The sequence below is a fragment of the Saccopteryx leptura genome, chromosome 1 (genome assembly GCF_036850995.1).
Source record: "Saccopteryx leptura isolate mSacLep1 chromosome 1, mSacLep1_pri_phased_curated, whole genome shotgun sequence".
NCBI classification, from domain to species: Eukaryota; Metazoa; Chordata; class Mammalia; order Chiroptera; family Emballonuridae; genus Saccopteryx; species Saccopteryx leptura.
In genome coordinates this window covers 273,551,262-273,577,955 of record NC_089503.1, presented here as the reverse complement: position 1 = coordinate 273,577,955, position 26,694 = coordinate 273,551,262, and the positions used below count along the sequence as shown (strand labels likewise).

Genomic DNA, 26,694 nt, shown 5'->3' with positions numbered 1-26,694 from the left:
TTAGTTTTTCATTGCACGTTGCAACACATTAGTTGTTCATTGATTGCTTTCTCATATGTGCCTTGACCGCGGGCCTTCAGCAGACCGAGTAACCCCTTGCTCGAGCCAGCGACCTTGGGTCTAAGCTGGTGAGCTTTTTGCTCAAACCAGATGAGCCTGCATTCAAGCTGGCGACCTCGGGGTCTGGAACCTGGGTCCTCCGCATCCCAGTCCGATGCTCTATCCACTGCGCCACCGCCTGGTCAAGCCCTCCTGCCTAATTTTTATTCACTTCTAAAAACTAAGCCTAGACACACCCTATCTCCCAGATGTTGTTTGTTGTCTTTAGCATTCATCATAAGTGGCCTTCCAGTTGTTAGAAATTCCCTAAATACCTCCTACTGGACATCTTGTTATAATCTACCCGTGGTCGGCAAACTGCGGCTCGTGAGCCACATGTGGTTCTTTGGCCCCTTGAGTGTTGGCTCTTCCACAAAATACCACGTGCAGGCGTTACCTCGGTAAGGAATGTACCTACCTATATAGTTTAAGTTTAAAAAACTTGGCTCTTAAAAGAAATTTCCGTCATTGTACTGTTGATATTTGGCTCTGCTGACTAATGAGTTTGCCGACCGCTGAATCTTTTCTTTTATCTTTGATGCACAGCCTGTACTCAGAGAATCTCCCTCAGAGACCCTAGTCTTGAAATTTCCTGTAAACTTTTCAATTTGCTCACATAAGATATAAACAAGATGTTTTGGATTTGTTAGAGGAAAAAACAACCTACTTACCACGTTTTTCCCTTCATTCTGGGCATCTCGATAATCAGGATTAAGCTAGAAAACAAAACAAAACTACTTTGAATTGCTATTAAGAGCACATTAACAATGCCAGTGATCTTTAACTCAGTTCACTATGGTACCCTCAACTAAGCTTAATGTGAAAAGAAGCTAAGAAAAAAAATTAGTAAATATTACAATCTAAAACATACCTTCAAACCCTCATTGCAGGATATAGGAGCTAAAATGACAAGTATATTGGGCTTTATTTATATAAGAACAGTCGACATCTTTGAATGAGAGCTGACGATCCCACCTCCTCTGAGGAAGCATTTAAGGGAGTTCATTTTACACACCACAAAATCTGCCATCGATGAATTATTCAGACATCCGGTTTAAAAAATTGAGCAAAGGAAGGATTTAACAATTCAAGATCATGATCCACACGCTATACACACAAGAAACAAACACTGAGCGAAGGAGGAGCAATGAATCAAATACACATCGGATATGTGCGCTAATAATGCATGAGGACTATTGAAACAGACAGACAAGAGCACATGTCTTTGGGCTTGGATTGTGGCATTCAGGGTCCTTCCAATGAGAAGGATGAGTTCTGCATATGTGCTGGTCCACGCATTTCCATAGCTCCTGACTCCCACCGGACCACACAGTCTCAAGAGGATGTCTTTGTTGTATTGAAATAACTGTCATAATTTGTAAAAACAATAAATGTATGAGATGTTTTTCTCAAAATAACAAGTTTTCCCATTGAATTTAATCATTTTAATGTAAACCAATCAGTATACATAATATGCAACCTCAGGTAATTAAAGTCACCATCTAAAAATGTAAGGGAGTCTTCCTCAAAATGGCACTTGGCTAGTTAGTATCTGTGAGGAATGCTCCTCCCAATTTACCACTGTCAGTGGTAAATGCTCGAAACAAAAGAAAACAAAAAAAAACCTCAGTATCCTTAAAAACTACAGCTAAAAAGCAACCTAAACCCCAAACCTTTAATGAATTGACAGTAAGTTATAAAGCAAGCAGGCTAGGGGAGAGGCAATTAACTCCGCAGTTTTTAATCTCATGGCTTGTCCATGAGACATTAACCTCACCTCAAGCTACCGGCTCTGTGAACATAGTTCAAAGGATACTTGCTATGGTTCCCATTAGTGTTGTCCACTGACTCAGAAACCCAGAGTACTCACAACCAAAAACAGAAGTGTTTCTCTATTGCTGAGAAGTTTCTGTAACTGTTAGACTGAGCAGAAAATTGCCCAATCCTCCCATCGACTGTCCCATTACCTATCTCTATCTTCTCCTGGCCAGAGAGACAGGACAAAGCTCAGAAAACAAATGGACAGAAGGTAGAGGCAGCAGACAATGGTCCAGGGCTTTTGGAGAAGCATCGGGATGAACAAAGAGAAGAAAGAGAACTGTTGCTGCTCTGTGCTGGCATTACGCTGCACGGTAATGCCAAAATAGCAAAGGGGTCGAGATAAAAGGCAAACACAATAGAACCCAGGTTCTCAAAGTCGACATCTGTTAGAACTGGGAACTACACTGGGAATGTGCCCTTTTCTCTGCCCTGCAGCTAAAGATTTAGAAAGAGAATTAAGAATTTAAAAAACTAACAGAAGAAATGGAACAAAAGGAACCACCCACTGAACCCATTTGGTTCTACATAGAGCTCTGAGGATAAGTTAGGTGGTAAGGGGAAACAAGTAACAAGGGACTGATATAAAGTATGCTAGGAGGGGGAAAAATTCTTTCTCAGCGTTTCTCTGAGTATTTTCTCTGGTATGATGCAAAATGTTCAGGAAATGGTATGGCATACCCAAGGAAGAACAAGTCAACATCGCTTCTACGCAAAGGCAACAGAATAGGATGATCAGCTAAAACTGTAATATAAAATAAGAATATAAATAGTAAAACTGGTGGAAATCCAGTTACAAACTGCCTGTTAGTCCTAGGCCAACAGTTCCGGAGATTCCAAACTAACTTTCCTTTTTCTTTTTCTTTTTCTTTTTCTTTTTCTTTTTCTATTCTATTCTATTCTATTCTATTATTTATTTTATTTTATTTTATTTTATTTTTTATTTTATTTATTTATTTTTATTTATTTATTTATTTATTTATTTATTTATTTATTTATTACAGAGACAGAGGAACAGACAGACTGGAAGGGAGAGAGATGAGAAGCATCAATTCTTTGTTACAACACCTTAGTTTCTCAGTGATCGCTTTCTCATATGTGCCTTGACGGGGGGTGGGGGGGAGTGGCTACAGCAGACCGTGTAACCCCTTGCTCAAGCCAGTGACCTTGAGTTCAAGCTGGTGAGCCTTGTTCAAACCAGATGAGCCCGTGCTCAAACTGGCGACTTCGGGGTTTCCAACCTGGGTCCTCCGCGTCCCAGTCCAACGCTCTATCTCCACTGCGCCACCTTTTTCTATGGAGATTCGTACTCCAGGCTCCTTAAATTGTCTTGAACTATGAATAGGAGAGTTAGTTCCAAAACAGGATTATCTTGCTTTTGGAATTCAAGAGTGAAAGGTAAAAAGCCAAAAAGATAGTTAATTAACCAGCCTCTGGTCTGCTAATTACTCAAACTCAAAAGGACACACTTTTACTTAGTAGCAATGAAAGTTCTGACCTAATGCCCAGAAGGGGTTTATTAAGCTCTTTTAGTCAAGTATCACTATTCTTTATTTTTAAATTTGTTTTCAGTCTAAATAATTCAGGCTTTCTTTTAAATTTTAAAAACAAATCAATACTAAAATTATATCCAAAAGATGTGCAACATGTTTAACCAAGGATATACTTTATGATCACAGCTTATTCAACAAGCATTTGAGTAGCTGGTTGTGAACACACAGATTCAGGCTGGAAACCATATCACATCCATAACTAAAACGTGTATAGAAACAGAAACTAATATACTTAAGTCAATCACAATCGTTTATGCTCTGTGAATGGGAGCTCAGATTCTACCCCAAAGACAATGTTACTTTCTAAAACTCATTCCTCATATATAGCATTTTACCCATTTATGATCACCAAGTTCAATCCCTGAGAGATGTCTGGGGAACTGGATTCCAGACTCCGCTCTGTAGGGAAATACCATGGACCTTAGTAGAAAAGGTCACCTAATCCCCATGGAACTCAGGATCCAAATCTATAAAATGAGGAAAGTCCATGACTGATGCCTGCCTAATCATACTACTTGTATGTCATTAAATTTCATATTTTCATGTCTCTGGCAGTAGTATTGAAGATGGTGCTAATTAATTAGATTTTGCCTCATCTTCTCTCAGACTGCAATGATTTTTCTTTTATAATATAGAGTTGCTGCTTCAGTGAATTTATTAAAGTATAAAAGTGGCTCTGGCCGGTTGGCTCAGTGGTAGAGCATCGGCCTGGCGTGCAGGGGTCCCAGGTTCGATTCCCGGCTGGGGCACACGGGAGAAGCGCCCATCTGCTTCTCCACCCCTCCCCCTCTCCTTCCTCTCTGTCTCTCTCTTCCCCTCCCTCAGCCAAGGCTCCATTGGAGCAAAGTTGGCCCAGGCACTGAGGATGGCTCTGTGGCCTCTGCCTCAGGCACTAGAATGGCTCTGGTTGCAGCAGAGCAACGCCCCAGATGGGCAGAGCATCGCCCCCTGGTGGGCGTGCCGGGTGGATCCCGGTCAAGCGCATGCGGGAGTCTGTCTGACTGCCTCCTCGTTTCCAACTTAAGAAAAATTAAAAAAAAAAAAAGTAAGAATGAGGAGGAAATTGAGGAGGAGTAGGAGGAAGAAGAAGAGGAGGAGAAACACGAGGAGGAGAAGCAGGAGAAGGCAGAGGAGGAGGGGGAAAAAGAGAAGGAAGAGAAGGAAGGGAAGCCACCCAAATAAATCTCGGGCTATATAAATTCACTAATATTAACTAAAGGCTAAATAAATAAATGCTTCAATATATGTTTTAGTTATACTGTTGCTTTCTTTCTCCAAATATATATGAAGGGTAATTATTAATGTAAGTAGAGAAAAGATAAATTGAAAAAAATTATACAAAAGAAGATAAAGGATGTGGTCATGTGGAGATTCCTGAATCTTTTAGGACTTTAAAGAAAATATTTCTTTATTATAAAAATAAATTATAAATCTGGCACTGGAGAGAAAGATTTAATATGCTATTCAATCATTTCTTCAATAAATATTAATAGATCATCTATACTGGGCAAAGCAAACGGCATATGTTATTTTTTTAGCAAAGACAGAATATGGTCCCTGACCACAAGACCTTACAATCAAAGAAGAGAAATAAGACATAAATACAGTTAGCCTTAATACAAAACAGAGTGCGACAAGAGAGGACAGGAATGAATAATTTATAAATAATATAGGTCAGAAGAGGGAGGAAATCTGTGGTGGGCAAATGTATTCAAGAATAAATTCATGGAGAAGGCAGCATCTGAGATAAACCCTGAGGGATGGGCAGGGTTATAACTGGCAGAAGAGGAGAAAAGGAGTGAAGAAAACAGGCCATGCAGGGGAGTGAATGCCACAGAGGTGAGGAAATGGGACTGGCTCAGAGAAGGCCCATAAACGTTACTTATGGAATACTTTTGTATACTTTTAAAGGTTAATCATTCTCCTTATAATAATCTTATTAGATGGGATTCTTAACCCCACCTTACAGAGAAGCCCCTGGGACACACCAGGTGAAGTACTGTGTGCAGTCTCACCGCTGGTGAGCGGCAGAGTTCTTTGTAAGCACAGGTCTGAAGGCTCCAAGGTCGCAACTTTTAGTTACACGTGACTTCCTTCCTGCCCCCATAAAGAGGAGTGGTGAGATCCAAGGTGTAAGGAAGTCCCATGCAGACCAATGGAGACTTTAAGCCAGAGGCTAACAGGTTTGCATCTTCAGAATGATTTTGAGTATCTTTGGGAAAACAGTTGCAGAAGTGAGACATTAAAAATCCTCTACTGGCCAAGGTTAGTAGGAGATGGAGACAGAGGATGAAAGAGGCAAAGTAACCAAGTGGGTGGTTGGGATAAGAAGTGGTAGAGTGTCAACAAAAAATAACCATGCTGACATGGAAAGGGGACCACGGACACAGAAGATTTTACAGAGACACAGTCAACAGAACTTAAATGTGTAAACTGAGAGAGAAAAATTTCTTTATCATGACTCTCAAGTTTTTAACTCTGAACTAAGAAAATTCAATATTTTGCAGGGAAACAATTCATTCTTAGGTACATATATTGAGTTTCAATGGCAGAAGAGCATCTTAGATTAAATTCATGGACCACTGCAGCCGTGGGAGTGACAAAGAGAGACTACGATGAACAAATACCCACTATTAATCTTCGAAGGGAGTTTCCATTTAAATGGCCAAAGAGGACTAGAAAGAAGTCACACAGACACTGTGACAAGTCAGAACAGAAAAGTGGCAGAGGGTATGTAATGCCTCGGCAGGAAAAGTCGTGGCTGTACCACAACCAAATGAAAACTGCAACTTCCATCTAATGCAATAGCAAGAAACCAGCTAAAAGCTTATAAATTGGCAATATCACTAATTTTCTTAAAAGAAAAATGTTATTTTTAATAATGAAATGTTTTAATCTATTTTTATCATGTATGACATGAAAGTCATTAAATCACTGTGTGTATTTTTAAATGCTTTTATATGTGTGTGTGTATATATATATATTCCCCCTTTTCAATTACTGGCATTTCAGAGCCTATCTCTTATTCTAATTGATAACTTTAAATCAGAAAAGAAGATAAAAATAGCATTTGCTAAATGTTTATATGTGCCAGGCACAACTTATATTTTGATATATAATATTTATTTGATATATAACATAATATTTGATATATATTGATTACTTGTGTATAGGGTTGTATTTATATGTGTGTGTGTGTGAGTGTGTGTACACACACATATATACACACATATATACATACACACAAACCCTACCCTTTTCACAAACTGTGGCTGATATATTTGATAGAGAGCTAAAACATAGGGATATTTAAAACTACAGCCCTAAAATTCATAAGATTCTATGCCAATGTACAGGTTCTGGAATACTTGTTTTTAACTAAATCCAAAGACTATAGGACAGTTAGGAAATAAGTGTTTACTGCCATCTGGTGGAAGTTTTGCCAATCTACAAACAAATAAGCAAGTTGCTTTTTAAAAGGCAATATAAAAACTAATAAGTAAAATCATTTTTCACTACTGGAATCTATATTCTTTCATCAAGTTATTGCTTTAGTAATATTCAAAGAAAGAAAATGAAGAAAGTGCCTGACCAGGTGGTGGCGCAGTGGATAGAGCGTCGGACTGGGATGCGGTGGACCCAGGTTCGAAACCCCGAGGTCACCAGCTTGAGTGTGGGCTCATCTGGTATGAGGAAAAAAAAAAAGCTCACCAGCTTGGACCCAAGGTTGCTGGCTCGAGCAAGGGGTTACTTGGTCTGCTGTAGCCTCATGGTCAAGGCACATATGAGAAAGCAATCAATGAATAACTAAAGTGTCGCAACGAAAAACTGATGATTGATGCTTCTCATCTCTCTTCATTCCTGTCTGTCTGTCCCTATCTATCCCTCTCTCTGACTCTCTCTGTCGCTGTTTCTTAAAATAAAAATAAAAAATTTAAAAAAAAGAAAAAAAAATAAAATGAAGAAAGTATCATATTAGAAATAGTGATACTTGATTTATAGTTCTTCCCACGACTGGGGAAGAACTATTTGCTGAGGCTCCCTTATTGTCATATTCAAAATATGGTCAAATTACTTTCTCCCACAGATATAATGGTGAACTCTCCTGCACCCACAGGTGATAGGAGGTCGATGGCAAACTGGCAATGAGGGTGACAGTGACAACTGTGCTGTGTATTAAAGGCTGTTTTCCTTCCCCTTGTGCCACTTGATTAATGTGTCACCCACAGAAACTGATATTATCGGGAGAGAACCTAACTGTAATGCATTATCTGGTGAAGTCACAAATGCATTATCTAATTCATAATTAAATACTTTGTTCCACAGTTTGTCTATGGCTTTCTAGCATTGTGTATTTCTGAAAAACAAATCTTGGATTCTATAAAGCAACACCATTGGAATCTCTAAATTGAATAAGAATCCATCTCTTTTTATAAAAGTGATTTTACTGAGCTGATACTGGTTAACATAATCATATAGTTTTCAGGTGCCCAATTCTACAGCACATCATCTGTACACCGTATTACGTGTTCACCCCCACAAGTCAAGGCTTCGTCCATCACCATTATCCCTCAGGCCCTCCTCCACCGCCCCTGGTAATCACTATACTATTGTCCATGTCCACGAGTTTTTTCTCTTTTTGTTGTCCTTTTCACTTTAGTATCTGTTATATTAATTTTAATAATAAATATAAATTTGATCTTTGTCCCCCTTCCTAGCACAGAGCTTCTAAAACCCTTGTAATTTCCTAAGTAGTGAGAAAGATAAAAGTGTCTTCTGTAATATTAAAAAGATGACTTTGGAATGAATGCCCTAAGACTGAGGCTATGATTGCAGTGTTAGAATGTTCAGTCCTATTCCTTGACTTCTGAGAGAGGAAAGGGGTAGGAGGCTGTCTTGTTCACCAATGACCAATGATTTAATCAATCATAACTATATAATGAAGCCTCCATAAAAACTGAGAAGACAGGGTTCGGTTGGTGAGTGCATGGAGATTTGGGGAGAGTACTGACCCCGGAGAGTGTCGAAACCCTGAGCCTTTTCCCCCTATCTTGCCCATCTTGCTGTTTGTAAGCTACATCCTTTTAAATAAACCAGTAATCTAGTAACTAAAATGTTTCTGTGAGCCATTCTAGCAAATTAATCAAAACCAAGGAAGAGGCCATGGGAACCTCTAGTTTATAGCTGATGGATCAGAAACACAGGTAACAAACAACCCGGGCTTGTGAGCGGTGTCTGAGGTGAAGCTGGCCAGGCAGTACTGTAGAGCTGAACCGTAACCCCACGGAATCTGACACCATCTCTAAGAAGGTTGTGTTGGAAGTGATTAAATCACAGGACACCCAGCTGGTGTCCAAGAATTGCTTACTGTGGCAAACTCCTTCCCATATGGGAAACTGGTATCTCAGAACACTGAAAATACCATATCTCCCCATGTATATAAGACGCTCTCATGCATAAGATGCACCTTAATTTGGGGGCCCAAAACTTGGGGGAAAAAATGCATTACATAAAGTTATTTATTTATTTATTTATTTGCATTTTTCTGAAGTTGGAAACGGGGAGGCAGTCAGACAGACTCCCGCATGCGCCCGACCAGGATCCACCCGGCATGCCCACCAGGGGGCGATGCTCTGCCCATCTGGGGCGTTGCTCTGTTGCAACCAGGGCCATTCTAGTGCCTGAGGCAGAGGCCATGGAGCCATCCTCAGCGCCTGGGCCAACTTTGCTCCAATGGAGCCTTGGCTGCGGGAGGGGAAGAGAGAGACAGAGAGGAAGGAGAGGGGGAGGGGTGGAGAAGCAAATGGGTTTCTCCTGTGTGCCCTGGCTGGGAATCGAACCCGGGACTCCTGCACACCAGGCCGACACTCTACCACTGAGCCAACCGGCCAGGGCCTAAAGTTATTGAGCTCAAGTTTTATTCATCATAAAATTCATACAACTCCTCAACAGGCAAGAAAAAGTGGAAAATGCTAGGGAAAAAACTATAACCACTGGCCCTGGCCAATTAGCTCAGTGGTAGAGCGTCAGTCTGGGATTTGAAAGTCCAGGTTCGATTCCCGGCCAGGGCACACAGGAGAAGCGCCCATCTGCTTCTCCACCCTTCCGCCTCTCCTTTCTCTCTATCTCTTTCTTCCCCTCCCACAGCCAAGGCTCCATTGGAGCAAAGTTGGCCCAGGCGCTGAGGATGGCTCTGTGGCCTCTGCCTCAGGTACTAGAATGGCTCTGACCGCAACAGAGCAATGGCCCAGATGGGCAGAGCATTGCCCCCTGGTGGGCATGCCAGGTGGATCCTGGTTGGGTGTATGTGGGAGTTTGATTTTCTGCCTGGCCACTTCTCACTTTAGGGAAAAAAATTTTTAAATAAAAGACAAAAACTACAACCACTGTATAAGACGCACCCAATTTTTAGACCACAAATTTTTCGGGGAAAGTGTGTCTTATACATTGGGAAATATGGTAGTTCCTTCCTTTCTGAAACCCTATCTTCCCTTGCTTGGTATTTGTGATTCAGCTCATTTGAGTATCCAGTTGCTTTTTTGACTTCTCAGGCCCCCAGCCTTTTGTCCACCCAACAAAAATCATGTTTCTCATGGTTCCATACTCAGACGTCACTCCCTCTCTTCATTCTCCCTGATGATCTCGCTCATGCTGGTGAGGACCACATCCATTTCCTCAGCCCTTGCCAATCCCCAGGCTTCTAGAAGTTGTAGAATCTATGCTTATTAGTCATATTCACCTGGACATTTTACAAATCCCACCAAATAAACATATCAAAACTGAATGCATTATTACCCTCATCATCTTTTCACCTCTTCTCCTTTTCCCCAAATTCCTGAAAGCCATCGCCAGTTCTCCAAAGCCCACATCCTCCTACTCCCTAACCCCTACCATCCCGAGGATTACCACTCCATCCATTCTATGTCCTATAAATGTCTTCCCCTTCCTGCCATTGCCAATACCATTCCCTTGGTCTGAGTCCTCAAAATTCCTTGAGGGTATCACACCTGTCTCCCAGCTGGTCTTCCTGCCTCTAGATTCAACCCCTCCAGTTGCTTCACAAAGGCTCCACAGCGTCACTGTCCCTGTGGTGACACAAATGTTCTATGTCTGCACGCTCCAATACCATGGGATACTGAGCAACTTCAGATGTGGCTAGTGTGACTAAGAAACTGAATTTTTAATTTTATGTAATGTTAATAATTCTGAATTTGAACAGACAACAGGTGGCGAGTGATTACTGTACAATACAGTGCAATTCTGGAGTGTTCTTTAAGTACAGATTTCTTTCCTTTTTTTTTTTTATTAATTTTACTAGGGCGACATCAATAAATCAGGGTACATATGAGTACAGATTTCTTTCGAACACTGCTCTTTAAAGACACAGCCCGTTGTCCTTAGCCTAACATGCGTGGCCTGGAAAAGTCAGCTGCCCGACATTCCTGGCCCCACCACTTCCAAACTCACACACATCCTATGCGACATGCACATAGTCATCATACGTATAAAACCAGTTTGCACAACAGCCCTCTCCTCCTTCCCTGGGGAAAAGCTTCCTCACTGCCTGAGCACGCTCTCTCTCTCTTCCCCCTCTTACTCTTCCATCAGGCAGGTCCTTCTCAGGCCTCTGCCCTGTTCCTGGGGCCTCCCCGGCCCCTCTACCAAAGCGTGTTGCACTTCAGTGCTTTCCTATGAGCCCGCCACAATTCATATTGCTACAATACCTTTATCTCACTGTACTAGGAGCTCCTCGAGGGTGGGAATTAAGATATTTTCTAATGGCATCACTGGCATCTACCAAATTTTCACAAACAGCTGCCCAGTCCCAACCTCTAAGGTAGCTAGCTACCACAATCAACTTCAAATTTCATTGCTAGCACTAATTAGATCACATTCAGACCCTTCCATTCAAAATCTTCAAGCACAGAGATCTGTCACTCCACATTTTGGTTTAGAACCCCTTTCTTTTAGCTGGACTGTGTTTATACATTGTCTACACATGATTCAGACATTCCACATCTTTCTCTGTGTCTCCTTGGCAACTTCTTCAAGGACTGTCCTTTTATTTCTTTGCCTACCTGGGTCTATTACTTTCTTTGAGAACCACAGAAAAGTTCACCCTAAGCAGGAGCCTTCTTTGACTAATCTCACACTAACCCAACTCCACCTGCAGAAACAATCAGCCCTACATGATCTTGCCTGCTGATAAACCGTGTTGTTTTGTATGCTGTCTTCTCAACTAGAAGGTCAGTTCTTTTTTTAAAAAAATTTTTTTATTTTATTTATTCATTTTTAGAGAGGAGAGAGAGAGAGACAAAGAGGGAGAGAAGGGGGGAGGAGCTGGAAGCATCAACTCCCATATGTGCCTTGACCAGGCAAGCCCAGGGTTTCGAACCGGCGACCTCAGCATTTCCATGTCGACGCTTTATCCACTGCGCCACCACAGGTCAGGCTAGAAGGTCAGTTCTTTAAGGGCAAAGACTGACTCCTCTGATTTCTTCTCTGCCTGCAGCATTTTCCACCATGCTGTGCATTTATTAGGCACTTAAGAAACATATATTGGACCCGAATGGCTGGCTCAGTGAATAGAGCGTTGGCCTAGTGTGTGGATATCCCAGGTTCGATTCCCAGTCAGGGCACACAGGAGAAACGACCATTTGGTTCTCTTCACCTCTTTCTCCCCCTTTCTCTCTCTCCCCCCCCCCCCCTGCAGCCAGTGGCTCAAGTTGTTTGAGCATCACCCCGGGCACTTTGGATGGCTTGGTTGGTCCCAACATCAGCCCCAGACAGGGGTTGCCAGGTGGATCCCAATCGGGGCACATGCAGGAGTCTGTCTCTCCAACTCCCCTCTTCTCAGTTAAAAAAAAAAAAAAAAAAGAAAAGGGAAAAAAATAACAACATATGAAATCTTAAGAGATCATGCTTGCTATTTTTATAAATTCAAAAATAATTACTCCCAACTCTCACATTTTCAACATTGCAATATGGGTGTCTTATTTTTTTAAGTGGTATCTAGGTATTAAAATAAAACTAGAAAGCAAAATAAAAGCCATGGAGCTTTTTCTCTCTTCTGAATAAGGGTATAATATAATAAAACAAATACTGCAAGGAAGTTAAAACTCAAAATATTGGAAACTCCTTACCCTATCCCTCAGTGACATGAAGATGCTTTGAAATTAAAGACCTGGACAGCTTTAAAAGCAAAAAGATAATCATTGTTTTTCAACTATCATAGGCCAGCTTTCACCTGTTGTGGAACTGGAATTGGAAAGCAGTGTTTTATCAAGTGATAGTGACTACAATCACTGTGACTTTGCCACACCCCTGGACACTTCCACACCAGCAGGACAAGCATATGAAACGTGACTGTGCCGGGATCTTGTCTGGACAGAGCTGACTGACATATGAAATATAAAACCCTAACTAATGGATGTCAATATATTGAAACTATGATTTCCCTTTTGATAGTAGAATACTACACAGAAGTGCCCATTCTGTTATGCTAGTTAAAATCAGTAGCAATTCCTGGCTTTCAATGTTTAGATACATATTTAATTAATGCTTAATTCTCCTTCCCTCACCTTGCCATAAAAAACAGATGTTATCTAAAGTATAAATGTCGAAAAAAATATCCTATAGACACATCAGACTCTTTAAAGGACAAAATAGCAACTGGTATTTAAAGTTCTGTTTTCTTGAATCACCATGAGAAGACAGTCTTTCAAATTCTGTTAAAGGTATAAACCGCTTTCAATTTTTCAATTTTTAATGAATTAATTTATGTGTTGAGGTCATGAGTCATCACTAAAGTTAATAAAATAATTCTTAATCTAATTGTTAACAACCTAATTGTTAACAATCTAATCATTTGAATGTATCAAACGATATAAGTTTTAATTAAAGAAATTAACACAAAACTAAGATATATCATTTTTCTTGATGAAGTCAGTAGCTAAAAGAGCCATTGATTGAAAAGTAAATTAAGAAAAAGAACCACTAACATAGGACCCAAGAGAATTTTAATCCTAACTTATATTATAAAAGGCATCTAGTAGGCTTTTCTAATTCTTATTTTAGATAAAGTTTCCTATCTTACTACTTAATTTTGCTTCAAAGGGTTACTTTTCAAAAAACTTCAAAACACTAACAGTGGAAGTAGCTCATAAATTGCAAAGCTACATTTCATTTAGTTGAACAGATTCATAAATAATGAGTCAGGTATTTATAAAGGAACAATCCCTATTTACCATATAATAAAATTGTCATGCTGGCATCACTTACTGGATGCTTACCATGAGCCACAAACTGTGCCAAGCACTTTACCTCATTTAATTCTCTTAATAATCTTATTATATAAGTATTGTGATTATCCCATTTTCCAAAAGAGGATATTGAAGCTTAGAGAGATTCATTTGCCCAAATGTGGTTCAAATGATCTCAGATACAAATCTCTAAATTCTTCTTCCCATCCTCTAAGAGAGGGGTCGGGAACCTATGGCTAGTGAGCCAGATGTGGCTCTTTTGATGGCTGCATCTGGCTCCCAAATTTTTAATAAAAAAATAATGTTAAAAATATAAAATATTCTCATGTATTACAATCCATTCACTTCCTACCACTCATGTTCATGGTTGTGGGTGGCTGAAGCCAATCAAAGCTGTCCTCTGGGACAACACCAAATTTTTATTGGATAACGTGTAACATACACGGGTCGTTGTATGGCTCTCATGGAATTACATTTTAAAATATGTGGCGTTCATGGCTCTTTCAGCCAAAAAGGTTCCTGACCCCTGCTTTAAGATTATAGAGGTAGAAGCTTAAGTAGGTTCTTTATGTTCTTTCATTCATTCCAAAAATATTCATCAAATGCTTTCTATGTTCTAGGCACTGTCCTAGGTGCTGGAGAAACGGTGGTGATCTTAAAAGAATAAAATAAAATTCCCTGACTTAAGAAAACATACATCTGACAGAGAACTATAATATATGCATATAATAGAAAATGCACAATAAATCAGATAGTGGTAAACACTATGAAGAAAATTATCACAGATTAATAGGATGAAGAGGGTCATGAGGTTGGGTGCTACGTTAGACAGGGGTCAGCATGTTTATAGAAACTTCCTGTTTCCCACACCATTTTCTCATCAGTTCTCCAGCCCCACACTCTTACTCTCCCTCATATCCAAAACCAAAAGTTAGGCAAGTAATACCAAAAACTCTACGACCAAATTCTGGTTTCAACTAAAAGAAACTTTAAGTTGACAAAGTTGAGGAGAGTAGAATGAATGAATATTTTCATACATCCACAAACAAGTATTTCAAATTGGAAAAACAAACTTTAATCAAATCATTTCTAAAATGTCTACGCTTTTACTTCTCTGCATCCTTTATATCTATCTGATTGTCAATATGCTTTTAGTGGAGAAAGAAAAGACCCTATATGTTTCTACCATTTTTGTTGACAGTTTTTAGACAGTTCCACATCTCAGGAAGAAAACCGCTTCCTCTCCAATGGTTTGAATAGTAAAAGCCACCGAACAGTGAAAGCATGGCCACTGAGGGTAAGCCCGAAACTATCTAGACTATACTACAGCCACAATGAACTAACTTCTGTCCAATGCAGATATTCTGAAAGAGTGAAGCTACATGGAAAATTTTTGAACTAATCACATATATGTGTGAATCAGATACCCTACTGCAGTTGACCTTACAGGAAACCAATCCCCAAGGTTCCGCTGCTGTTGTTTAATTTTAAGACAAAGATTATTTTAATGCTTCAGTTAACATTTATATTTTAAGAAAATTTTAAGTGACAACCCAGAGCATGATAGCCAATAATGAAATCTGTAACATGTTCCTTATTGTACTTGTTCCTTCAAATATATACTTTAGAAAACCTAAGTGCCTCTTTCACGATCTCCGAGCCAGAGACCTCCTAACACTGCACCGTTTGTCTTACCTCTGCCGCTAGGTAGTTCCCAGTTGCGAGGTGTTTGAATCTGAACAGGCTGTTCCACTGCCCTGCACCCCCACGGCACGGGTCATGATGAACCACCTACAGACAAGAAGAGCAATGGTAATCATGGCTAAAATATTTTCATGTACCCAGCAAGCAAATGCCAACAGTGGACACAGGGTGCCCACCTGTTAATGCTAACTTGTCAAATCTAATACATGTTTTTGTGAGAGGACAATATGGCAGAAAAACAAAATTCCCCATAAATGAACAAAGGACATAAGCATAAACTCACTGCGCATGCGTGATGCTCATGCCTTACAACTGAAACACAGCCTTACGCCAAAAGACAGGTTTCCCAGGCCAAACTGGAAATACAGTGGAGCCCCCATCTGCTGTTCAAACATTCATACAACAGACAGCATTAAAAACCTACAGTATGCCAGGTAGTCTTCTAGACAATAGAGACACAGCAATGAATAAGACTAGTGCTTTCAGTAAATAAGATGTGGCAAGTGCCAGGAGGAAGTAAAGAGAGGCATGACTGAGGAACTAGGGAAGGCTACTTTAGATATGACAATCAGCATATGACAGTGCGTGCACACGTGGCATGAGGAGATGATGTGTGAGCTGAAACCAGGACATACGGATAAGACAGTCACGCAGAGAGACTGGAAGAGGTCACTGCAGCAGAGAGAACCACAAATGCACAGGCCTGGAGGACAGGACTAAATTAATTCTTGGCCTTTTCCACGTGTGCTTACTATTAACACCATGTCCACGTGGACTCCGGAGGCACAGGAGGTGAAGCCTGCAACTCAGAGGAGGGGCAGGAGAGGGTTACTATGCTGCCAGACCTTCAGATAAGACCACTACTCCCACGTGTTTTTCCCATCCGGTCCTTCCAATAATGCTTAAACCTAATTTCCTATAGTAAATACAGTGGTGCCTTGATACACGAGTTTAATTCCGTTTCATGGCCGAGCTCATGACTCAATTTGCTCGTGTGTCAAATCGAATTTCCCCATTTAAATTAATGGGAATGCAATTAATCCATTCCAGCCCTCAAAAACCACACAAATTCTTTGTTTTATATGCTTGTAAATAAGAAAATGTACTTTATAAATAACAAATACATATATATGTATATATACATAATAAGAGAGAATGTAAAGAAATAAACTGGTTTATGAAGTGTATTTACCTTCAAGGTCAGGCTGGCAGAGGGGGAGGAGACTGGAGGAGGAGGTTTTCATTTTGTGCACTACCGCTTAATATAACTCACTCTCTGCACACTTACTGCTATATTTAATTGCAAAATTTAACTTACACACTATGTATGATATGTAACTTTATTGCTAAACCTAATTGGTATTTTTTTACTTTGCTTAATCATATTTTCTTCACTGACTTTTGGCTTTTCACCACTTTCCTCGCTTTCACTTAGAGGCTGTTTCAACAAAAACCTTTCCATGGAAGTTCGTTTCTTTCTCCCTTTCTGAACATTTGGCAGGCCATCTAGTGGAGGGTGGCGGAAGCTCGTGATTCAAATATTCGCTCATGACTTAAAGCAAAAAAATCCCGCTAGTGACTGTTCGTCTCTCAAATTACTTGTGATTTAAAGTGCTCGTGTGTCAAAGTACCATTGTACCTCTTTTGAAACACCTGATGCTCAGCTTCCTGACTGACACAGAAATATGTCACTACCTACATTTTTCAAATCTCCTACAGAGAAAAACCTACTACAAATATAAATTGGTAATACTGTACTTTGGTACAAAATCACACTATATGAAAAGTCCAATAATTTAAGAGAACTATACTATGAAGAGAGAAGCTTAAATGAATTCAAGGCATCTCAAAATCACTGAATAATTTATTCACTCTCCATTCTAACTGCTCAGTGGGTTATAGCATTTACAACTAAGCATTTTGTTGAAACGGATTTCAGCACAGTAGTACAGTTTCAGCAAAAGCTATAAAATTAATAGCAAATATACTAGAAAGAAGATTCAAAACTCCTTTTAACAAAGAGAAACATCAAATTGGCAGAGACACATGACATGCAGGAAACTCACTGTATAGGGAAGTCATGGTATGACCTTTTTATTGCTGTATTTAATTAATAAAGTTCTAAAATAACATCTCTCATTATTGCTATCACTATAGTATTTAAATTGGGGGATATTTATAGTGTGAAAATGCATCTTTTAATTATGAATTTAATTTCAGGTGACTTATCTTCCAAGTCTTACCATGCTAAGAAAAGTTGTGCAGAATTCTGAGTGATGGTTGTCTTCCCAACACCTTCTCAATTCCCTGTCACCTATTGAAGGATATGGTCTCTCCTGAATGCTACTGGCTGAAGGAGTGCCTCAACAGGGAGTGGATTTCAAGATACAAAATATGTTCTTTGTGCTATCTCAAACCACATCATAACTTAAGAGAATTATTTTGATGTGACACTTATAATTAGGGCTCAGCTCGTTCACAGAAACATCATTTCTTCATTTTTCTGTTTCAATAGTCTGTAATTTGCCTTATTATCCCTATTTCAATTCAAGTAAAGAGGTTATTTCCCTCTTTTCTTATTCATGTACAAGTAAGTACGTCCTGTTATTAATTCTCCTAATGCAAGATGACTTAGGTCCACGAGTACCTCTGGCTCTTTCATTCTGCTGTCTTCATATAGAATGTTCTTATCCTCTTCATTTACCACTTCTCCCATTACCCATCAAGGACAGGTATAAATATCGTACCTTCTAGCATGGGTATCACATGTTGAAATACATATTATTTAATTATAAATTAATGTTTTATTTCTCCTTAATACTAGAAGTTGGGCATTTTATTAATTTTTAATCATAAGAATAGACAGATAGTATTACCTATGAATTTCACTTTAGGATATTAAAGGAAATATCAGAGAATATATGCTGTAAAGGGGAGTGATGGGCTTACAGCAGTTGAGAACCACTGAATAAACCTGATGTCCATTAAATCAAGATGGACTTTATCAGACGTTGGCTTGCTTATGAGTGATCATGCATACCTTCTCTCCTCCATTGTATAAAAGGTTCTTTAAAGAAAAATCCCTCTCTTACATTTTCTTAATTACTCTACCATATTGGAACATTTAAAAAAGATACTTTTCAAAAGGTTAAATAAATTCTTAACTATGGATCTCCTCATCCCAGTAGAAGTAAATGGCATCCCCAAAAGAGCTAAATGTTCTTTGCGGTGATGGTAGTTCTGATGTCACTTAAAGTGAGTCGCCTGCTCCATCTTAATTCCTATGCCATGTGAAGCACACGGTCTTCAGTCTTAATCATCTTGACAGCAAACATCTCACAATGGACTTTTAAAAAGCAAAATTACATATATATCTGCATTAAACAAGAGGGAGGGAAACTCCCCAGAGGACAGTTAAAGAAGTAGTAACTTTGATTGCAAATCAATCACAGCAATGAAGAGGTTTAAGTCAGTTCACAAAAATTATTGTTTTATTGGCCTATTATAAATGAAGCTTACAATAAAACAATCAGCCTATTGAATCTTGTCTTATTGATATAGTTATGAAAAGCCAAGTAATCTTTTACACACCTCTATTTCCCAGAGTGCTTTAGAACTCGTAGCAGAAGTGGCCGATTGACGCAGGGTTGTACGAAGAAAGATGTGCTGTTTTTTCTCATATTCATCACAGGTCAGAAACTTCTCTTGTTCTGCATGAAACAATCTAACAACGTCACCCTAGGAAAACAAATCAAGAAAACTGTATTTCCAAGAAATATGTGACCATCATACATAAAAAGCAGGTGTATCTTTCTGGCTTTGATACTCTACTTGGCTCTTAATGATTATTAATGCAATTCAAAATATAGAAGGGGAAACTCAATGAAACACTCATAGTGAGTATACAGTTGCATTCTGGGTTTATAGGTTTATAGTGACACTCTAAACCAGTGATTTTCAACCTTTTTCATCTCATGGCACAAATAAACTAATTACTAAAATTCTGTGAGACACCAAAAAATATATTTTTGCTGATCTAACAAAAAATATATATAATTGTGATTCGTTCACATTGAACAACTATTGTTATGTTGACTGTGGTCATTTTTTTATTTGATAGTCTAAGGGAAAAGAGGTCAGAGCCCTTGACTAAACATTCAGATACTGCATACTTTAGAACTTCATGCAGCGCACTAGTTGAAAAACACTGCTCGCCCTGGCCGGTTGGCTCAGTGGCAGAGTGTCGGCCTGGCGTGCAGAAGTCCCGGGTTCGATTCCCGGCCAGGGCACACAGGAGAGGCACCCATCTGCTTCTCCACCCCTCCCCCTCTCCTTCCTCTCTGTCTCTCTCTTCCCCTCCCGCAGCCGAGGCTCCATTGGAGCAAAGATGGCCTGAGCGCTGGGGATGGCTCCTTGGCCTCTGCCCCAGGTGCTAGAGTGGCTCTAGTCGCGACAGAGCGATGCCCCGGAGGGGCAGAGCATCGCCCCTGGTGGGCGTGCCGGGTGGATCCCGGTCGGGCGCATGCGGGAGACTGTCTGACTGTCTTTCCCCGTTTCCAGCTTCAGAAAAATACAAAAAAAAAAAAAAAAAAAGAAAAAGAAAAACACTGCTCTAAATGATAAACATCAGTGAATGCACAGGTTCTGCATCCAGAAGTTCAGTAAGACCACCTTCGATTCTTCCAGCAAATGTTCTGTGTAGCACATACTCACTCCTTTCAGCACATCCTCCCGATAGGAACTGTATTTCATGAATAAAGTGATTTTCCAGCTAGTGTTGCAATTAACAGCATTTACCTATTCATAAAGAAATTTTAAGTTATAGGAATACAAAATACATGTTATACTAGAAATTATTACCTCAACTACATAGTAAGAAATGAAAAAAAGCAACTCTGGACAACACAAATGTATTCCAAGGACTATCTGAAAATAACAATCACTATTTGTGAGTATTAATTAGTATAACTGAAATTAAGCTTATGAAAACAATGAGGCTCTGGCCAGTTTGCTCAGGGGTAGAGCATCAGCCTGGCATGTGGTTGTCCTGGGTTTGATTCCTGGTCAGGGCACACAGGAGAAGTGACCATCTGCTTCTCCACCCCTCCCCTTCCCCTCTCCCTTCTCTCTAGCTCTTTCTTCCCCTCCAGCAGCATGGTTGGAGCAAGTTGGCCCTGGGCACTGAGGATGGTTCCATGGCCTCCGCCTCAAGAGCTAAAAAAAATAGCTCTGCCGAAAACAGAGCCACAGCCCCAGATGGGCAGAACGTCATCCCATAGGGGGCTTGCCGAGGGGATGCCAGTCAGGGTGCATATAGGAGTCTGTCTCTCTGTCTCCCCGCTTCTCACTTACGAAAAGAAAAAGGAAAAAAAAGAAAACCATGAAAGAAACTATATATCCATTTTTCTCTCATGAAAAAAATCAGCAAGTTCACTTCCTTTCCCCCTGAACGTACCTCTTTGCACCCTGGGTTATCCAGCAGCTCGATGTTGCTGGCATGTAGCGGCTGTCCTGCATTCACAGGCATCAGAACAACTTTATCGCCCACAACAATCTAGGAATTAGAAATAAGCTGCAATTGAGATACTGCATGGATCTTTGCTGCGACACTAAAGCTAAAAATAATTACATAAAAACCCTCCTTATTGACCTAACACCTGGCTTGTTTACCATCCATAGAAATTTCAGTTCAATTCTTTTTCTCTTTGAAGTAAAACTCATCTTTGAAGTAAAAATGATCATGTAATCATGCCCCATAGTGCCCATCACTCCTGAATTCACAAAGCCAGTGTAGGTTCTCTTATTATTAGTCTCCTATTTCAGTTAGAGCCTTCTTAACATGGATAAATATGTCATTATTCCTCCACATGTGTCTTATGATATGTGCACAGCAGATACAGAGAACAGATACAGCTGCCACAAAAACCAATCTGCCTAAATACTTAGTAGGACCACGTCTAGTAGAAGTAGATACTGACATACATTTGGGCTATTTCTGGAATCAAAAACAGATCTGTTAAATTGGATCTTACCTATATCATCTCAGAAGTTTATTAAACATTCTAATATCATCTGGATTCAGGAAATACAGAGGTAGGTATGACCTTGTAGAACTATGTTTGTTGTTTGAGCCTTGGGCATCTGGTTCAATTTTTACCTTCAACATCCCAAACTAATATTGTTCCTTAATCCTGGTGTTCATTTTTAAGTAAAAATTAAACTTGGTTACAGGAAAAATGCTCTAGAGAAGTAAGTCTAAGTTAATATTTTTTATTTATGCTATCATCTGTTTTATCTTCAAGTACTTTTATTTATAACTTAAAATGCAGGAAAATTAAGTTGTATTTTCCTAATGATAATAATGAACAATTTAATTTTATAGACATTAAAGTTACCTCTATTGTTAAGTTCCATAAAAGACTTATTTTTGTAATGCCTACACTCTCATTTATAGACTGGCTCACCACCTTGAAAATGAAAACAAACTTTCCCTTTGCACACTTCATAACAACTGAGTATTAGAAAAATGAGCTTGATAGATAACTGAAAAACAAAGTAGGGCTTAGACAACAACAATAGACAGAACTTTTCCCTGCATCTTGACCTAGACCAAGACCTTAAGAAACAGAATCTCAATAAAATTAACCATTTTATAGATTATACACAGGAATTTACATTCATATATGGCATTGCTGTCACATATCTGGAGATTCAAATAGGATAGAGAAGTCTGACTCTCACTAATTGAGGAAAGAAAGGCTGTTCTTCAGTTTGCAGAGATAGCTTCTATACATCACCCTGCCTTCCTAATTCCATTTATTGGGCTGATACCGATGAACAAAATTATACAGGTTTCAGGTGCAGAATTTTACAACACATCTTCTGTATACTGTGCGTTCAACTCCCCAAGGCAAGTCTCCATCCATCACCGTTTATCCCCCCACACCCTCCTCCACCTCCCCCCACCAGCAATAAACACATGGTTGTCTGTGTTCATGAGTTTTTTTCTCTTTTTTGTTCTTTTTACTCAATCCTTCCAGCCCCCTCACCCAGCCTCACCCTCAACAGCTGTCAGCCTGCTCTCTATCTATGATCTGTCTCTATTTTGTCTGTTAGTTCATTTTGTTCATTAGATTTCACATATATGCACCCCTATGTTCACTGCAGTGTTATTTACAATAGCCAACATTTGGAAGCAGCCCAAGTGTCCATCAGTAGATGAGTGGATAAAAAAGCTGTGATACATTTACACAATGGAATACTACTTGGCCACAAAAAAAAAAAAAAAAAGAACTGGCCTTTTCTGACAGCATGGATAGACCTGGAGAGTATTATGCTAAGCGAAAGAAGCCAGTCAGAGAAAGACAAGTACCATATGATTTCACCCTGCCTTCAAAAGTCCATCATCAGTCAGATGACGTGACTCACAAGGACCCATCATAGCAGCTCTCTATGTCCAGAAAAGGAAAGATCAACAAGAAACACTGTTAAGTGAGAGGATGAGGGGGCAGAGTTGGGCTGTTTAGTATTTAAAAAAAAGGAGGGAGTAAAATATATGCATAAGAAATCCTTCTGGTGGCTAACTGGAAGAGGGGTGGGAACTGGGGAGAAGACTTTGATGATGTATCTTTATATTGTTTTCTCTTTTGAACCGTGAATTTATATTTTTAAAACTTAAATATAAACAAGAACCTGTCAAAGTCAACATGACATAAACTTATCTCCAACATCTTTGAAAATAATTTGTTAAACTTGTCATTGCTAATGATAATAACACCAAAGAAGTTCTACATCTCAGAGCCACATACAGTTCCAAGCAGTCGCCCCACTATAAATAATCGGACGCGTCACCACTTCCTGCCAGTGCTACATCTGGTCATCCCATTTCTTAAAGAACAATTAGGTTTGGTTTAATATGTTATTGTTATCTGAACCAAAGTAAACATTAGCCAATAAATTGCTAAATGTAAATTTTATATTTTAGCCAAGTCCTTCCAATTAAAAAAAATACTATTGGTTGCATCAATATTCACTGCTCTGTCTTACTATGTATTTTACTATAGTTGTTTGTAAACTTTGAGCCAATCCACATGTTATATGTACTTAAAAACACCACCCATAATGACTTATATTTTTATTTTTTTTATTTTTATGACATATTTTTAAAAGACCAGCCCACAGTCACAATGTTCCAAACCCTCAGGTTTCTCAAGAACAGAATTCACAAAGAGAAACTAACATTAATTCAGTCATTTCCAGGTTCTCAGTCAGGTACCTGATTACTTTGACGGAACAAGCTGAATAAGACTTTCAAATAAAACAGACAATATGCCCATCACAAGAAATACAAAAGTACAGTAAGAGGTGCCAGGAAGAATACAAAAGCGGTTAAGAAACAGTTCCTATTTTCAAAGAATAGATACCTAATTAGGTAACTTGGTAAATATGGAACTTGGTGCTCTCAGAAGAGTGCATGCAGCATGAGGTCTGACCCACTGATGGAAGTCAGGTGCCTTCTGAGAAGCGGTGCATTAAATGCTGAACTTGAGGGAGGATAAAGATAGATTCATTTTCATTCACAAACACCTTTAAAAAATTTGCAATTCTAAAAGCACTTCTGTTGATTGTATATAACAGCCATGTGAGATTCAAGCCGGGATTTTACTGAAAATGAAGAATATTCTAATGCCATTAGCAACCATTCTTTTTGGGGGGGGGGATTTTTCTGAAGTTGGAAACAGGGAGGCAGTCAGACAGACTCCCACATGCGCCCGACCGGGATCCACCTGGCACGCCCACCCAGGGGCGATGCTCTGCCCATCTGGGGCATCACTCAGTTGCAACCAGAGCCATTCTAGCACCTGAGGCAGAGGCCACAGAGCCATCCTCAGTGCCTGGGCCATCTTTGCTCCAATGGAGCCTTGGCTGTGGGAGGGGAAGAGAGAGACAGAGAGGAAAGAGAGGGGGAGGGGTGGAGAAGCAGATGGGTGCTTCTCCTGTGTGCCCTGGCCGGGAATCAAACCCGGGACTCTGGCACGCCAGGCCGACGCTCTACCACTGAGCCAACTGGCCAGGGCCAGCAACCATTCTTTTGAAGTGGCACCTGGTAAGGTGAAATGAAGACTGCAGTAGAAACCAAAAACCTCAGAGTTTTGTCCTGCCTTTGCTATAAACCCAAAGCAATGTTTTCCAAACAGCGAAAATCAACTGGCCATTTAAAGAGTTTCTTTCCCTAAGAGTTGAATTTTCCTCTCAAATAAAAGAAGTCTTTCCTTTTCTCACTTTTAAAATCTACCATCATGGTAAAGAACCAATATCTTCTTAGATTAAAATTAAAAATGAAAAATTAACTATTCAGCCTGACCAGGTGGTGGTGCAGTGGATAGAGCGTCGGACTGGGATGTGGAAGGACCCAGGTTCGAGACCCCGAGGTCGCCAGCTTGAGCGTGGGCTCAAATGGTTTGAGCAAAGCTCACTAGCTTGGACCCAAGGTCTCTGGCTTGAGAAAGGGGTTACTCGGTCTGCTGAAGACCCGCGGTCAAGGCACATACGAGAAAGCAATCAATGAACAACATTTGTTGCAACAAAAAACTGATGATTGACACTTCTCATCTCTCTCCATTCCTGTCTGTCTGTCCCTTCCTATCCCTCTCTGTCTCTGTAAAAAAAAAAAAAAAAGAAAAAGAAAAATTAACTACTCAATTATGGGAAGATAAATGGAAATAAAACATTTACATACTCTGCCCAAGGTTGTCCCCAGTGACTTGCTAACTACTCAACAGCAAGCAAGGATTTCTAGCTGAAAGTTGAGGAATCTTCATGAATCTACTTTTCCCCCAAAATTACCCCACAATTCTGTAAGACATATGACAAAGGTGATCTTAAATGGTGGAAACCATTGATTTTTTTGAAGAAATGAGCATTTTTCTGCCCAGTCTCGTTCTTGCATTTCATTTCAGGCACCAAACACCTACCTGGATACTTGCAACCTAAAGGTAATTGCTAAATAGTAAGATATAATTTTAAAGGACATTTGAACCTTACAATTCTCTCTTCTTAGTTTAGCATGCTTCTAAAGAAAATCAGTAAATATTAAATCACTTATTGTGAAGTGACAGTATTTGCATTTGCTTCCAATAAAATAGAGTAGGCTTATTTGGGGGGCGGGGGGGGGACGCTGCCTATTCTTAGGGAAGAAAATGAGCATTACAATACAATGAGTTAAGTGTTGAACGCAGGGCTGTGGCTGTGCTGATGCTTCCACAGCACCCTGACTCACACGCAACAGCTACACAGTGCTGAGCTTCAACAGTGAACCATTTAAGCAAAAAAGCAATGTGGAAGGTTGTCTTAGCCATGCTTTGTGGAGCACATCCATATAAGAAGAATTTGCATTGCACTTAACAATTATAATGTCCATTTCCACCAAGATAGAGTGTTGGGGCAGTAGTTTGTTTTTACTTCCCCAATACAACTAATTCTTTGAAATAGTTTATTACATTCAACTCTCTGTTGACACTGTAAAGGCATTTGGAAGCAGGTCAAGGAACAGACAGAATAGAGAAATGAACTGGATAGAATGCATTAAGAAAATCTATAGTCAATCTAATGGCCTGATTTCCAATCATTTCATAGCATTCCTTCAGAGCTCGAGCTCAGGTTTTGTGTGTTTTGACATTTAATTTTCATTAACCACCTACAGACAGGGACACTACTCAGTGCGGGGCTGGGGAGGGGAGCAAACCCCTCCAAGAAAGGGCATCAGAAGACATTAGGTTGTTCATAAACATAATCAGTCCCTGAATAATTGAGAGTTGATTGTAATTAACTTCCTACTAAAATTAAAATATAACTCATGCTCACAGTGACATCACTTGATACCAAAAAAAAGTAAGACTGGTTTCTTGAGGAATCAACACAAGACTTAAGCGCATTCCATTGCTGTGTGCCGTGCTGCGCCCACACCTTACCTAAGGACGGCATCACCAGGTCATTTATTAACCAATTAAGCCATGAAGCTTTCATCCTGTAGAACTGACTTTGTACTTCGAAATTCACTGCAAAAATAGATTCACTATAAAAGAAGACATTTCTAAGACAGGAAATATCCAACACATTTAAGACGAGATCGGGCGCGTTCAGGGTGGTATGGCCGTAGACCCAACACATTTAAAATGTAATTGAGAAAACTGTCAAGATAATTATATTTTTATATTGTTCTGAACTTAAAATATTCATTTTTTTTAAAATCTCAACTA

General features: G+C 39.7%; 1 protein-coding gene across 2 annotated transcripts in view; it reads right to left on the bottom strand.

Moving 5' to 3' along the window:
• Window positions 1-26,694, bottom strand: part of ITPR2 (inositol 1,4,5-trisphosphate receptor type 2) — a 527,270-nt gene that overhangs the window by 387,069 nt on the left and 113,507 nt on the right. For both annotated transcript variants that reach the window (XM_066354092.1, XM_066354101.1), the window contains 5 exons: window positions 20,892-20,990; window positions 20,150-20,233; window positions 19,028-19,174; window positions 15,428-15,523; window positions 771-815 (listed from right to left, as the gene is read on the bottom strand). In XM_066354092.1, coding sequence (XP_066210189.1) covers window positions 771-815; window positions 15,428-15,523; window positions 19,028-19,174; window positions 20,150-20,233; window positions 20,892-20,990 — 471 coding nt within the window. The remainder of the gene's footprint in view (window positions 1-770; window positions 816-15,427; window positions 15,524-19,027; window positions 19,175-20,149; window positions 20,234-20,891; window positions 20,991-26,694) is intronic.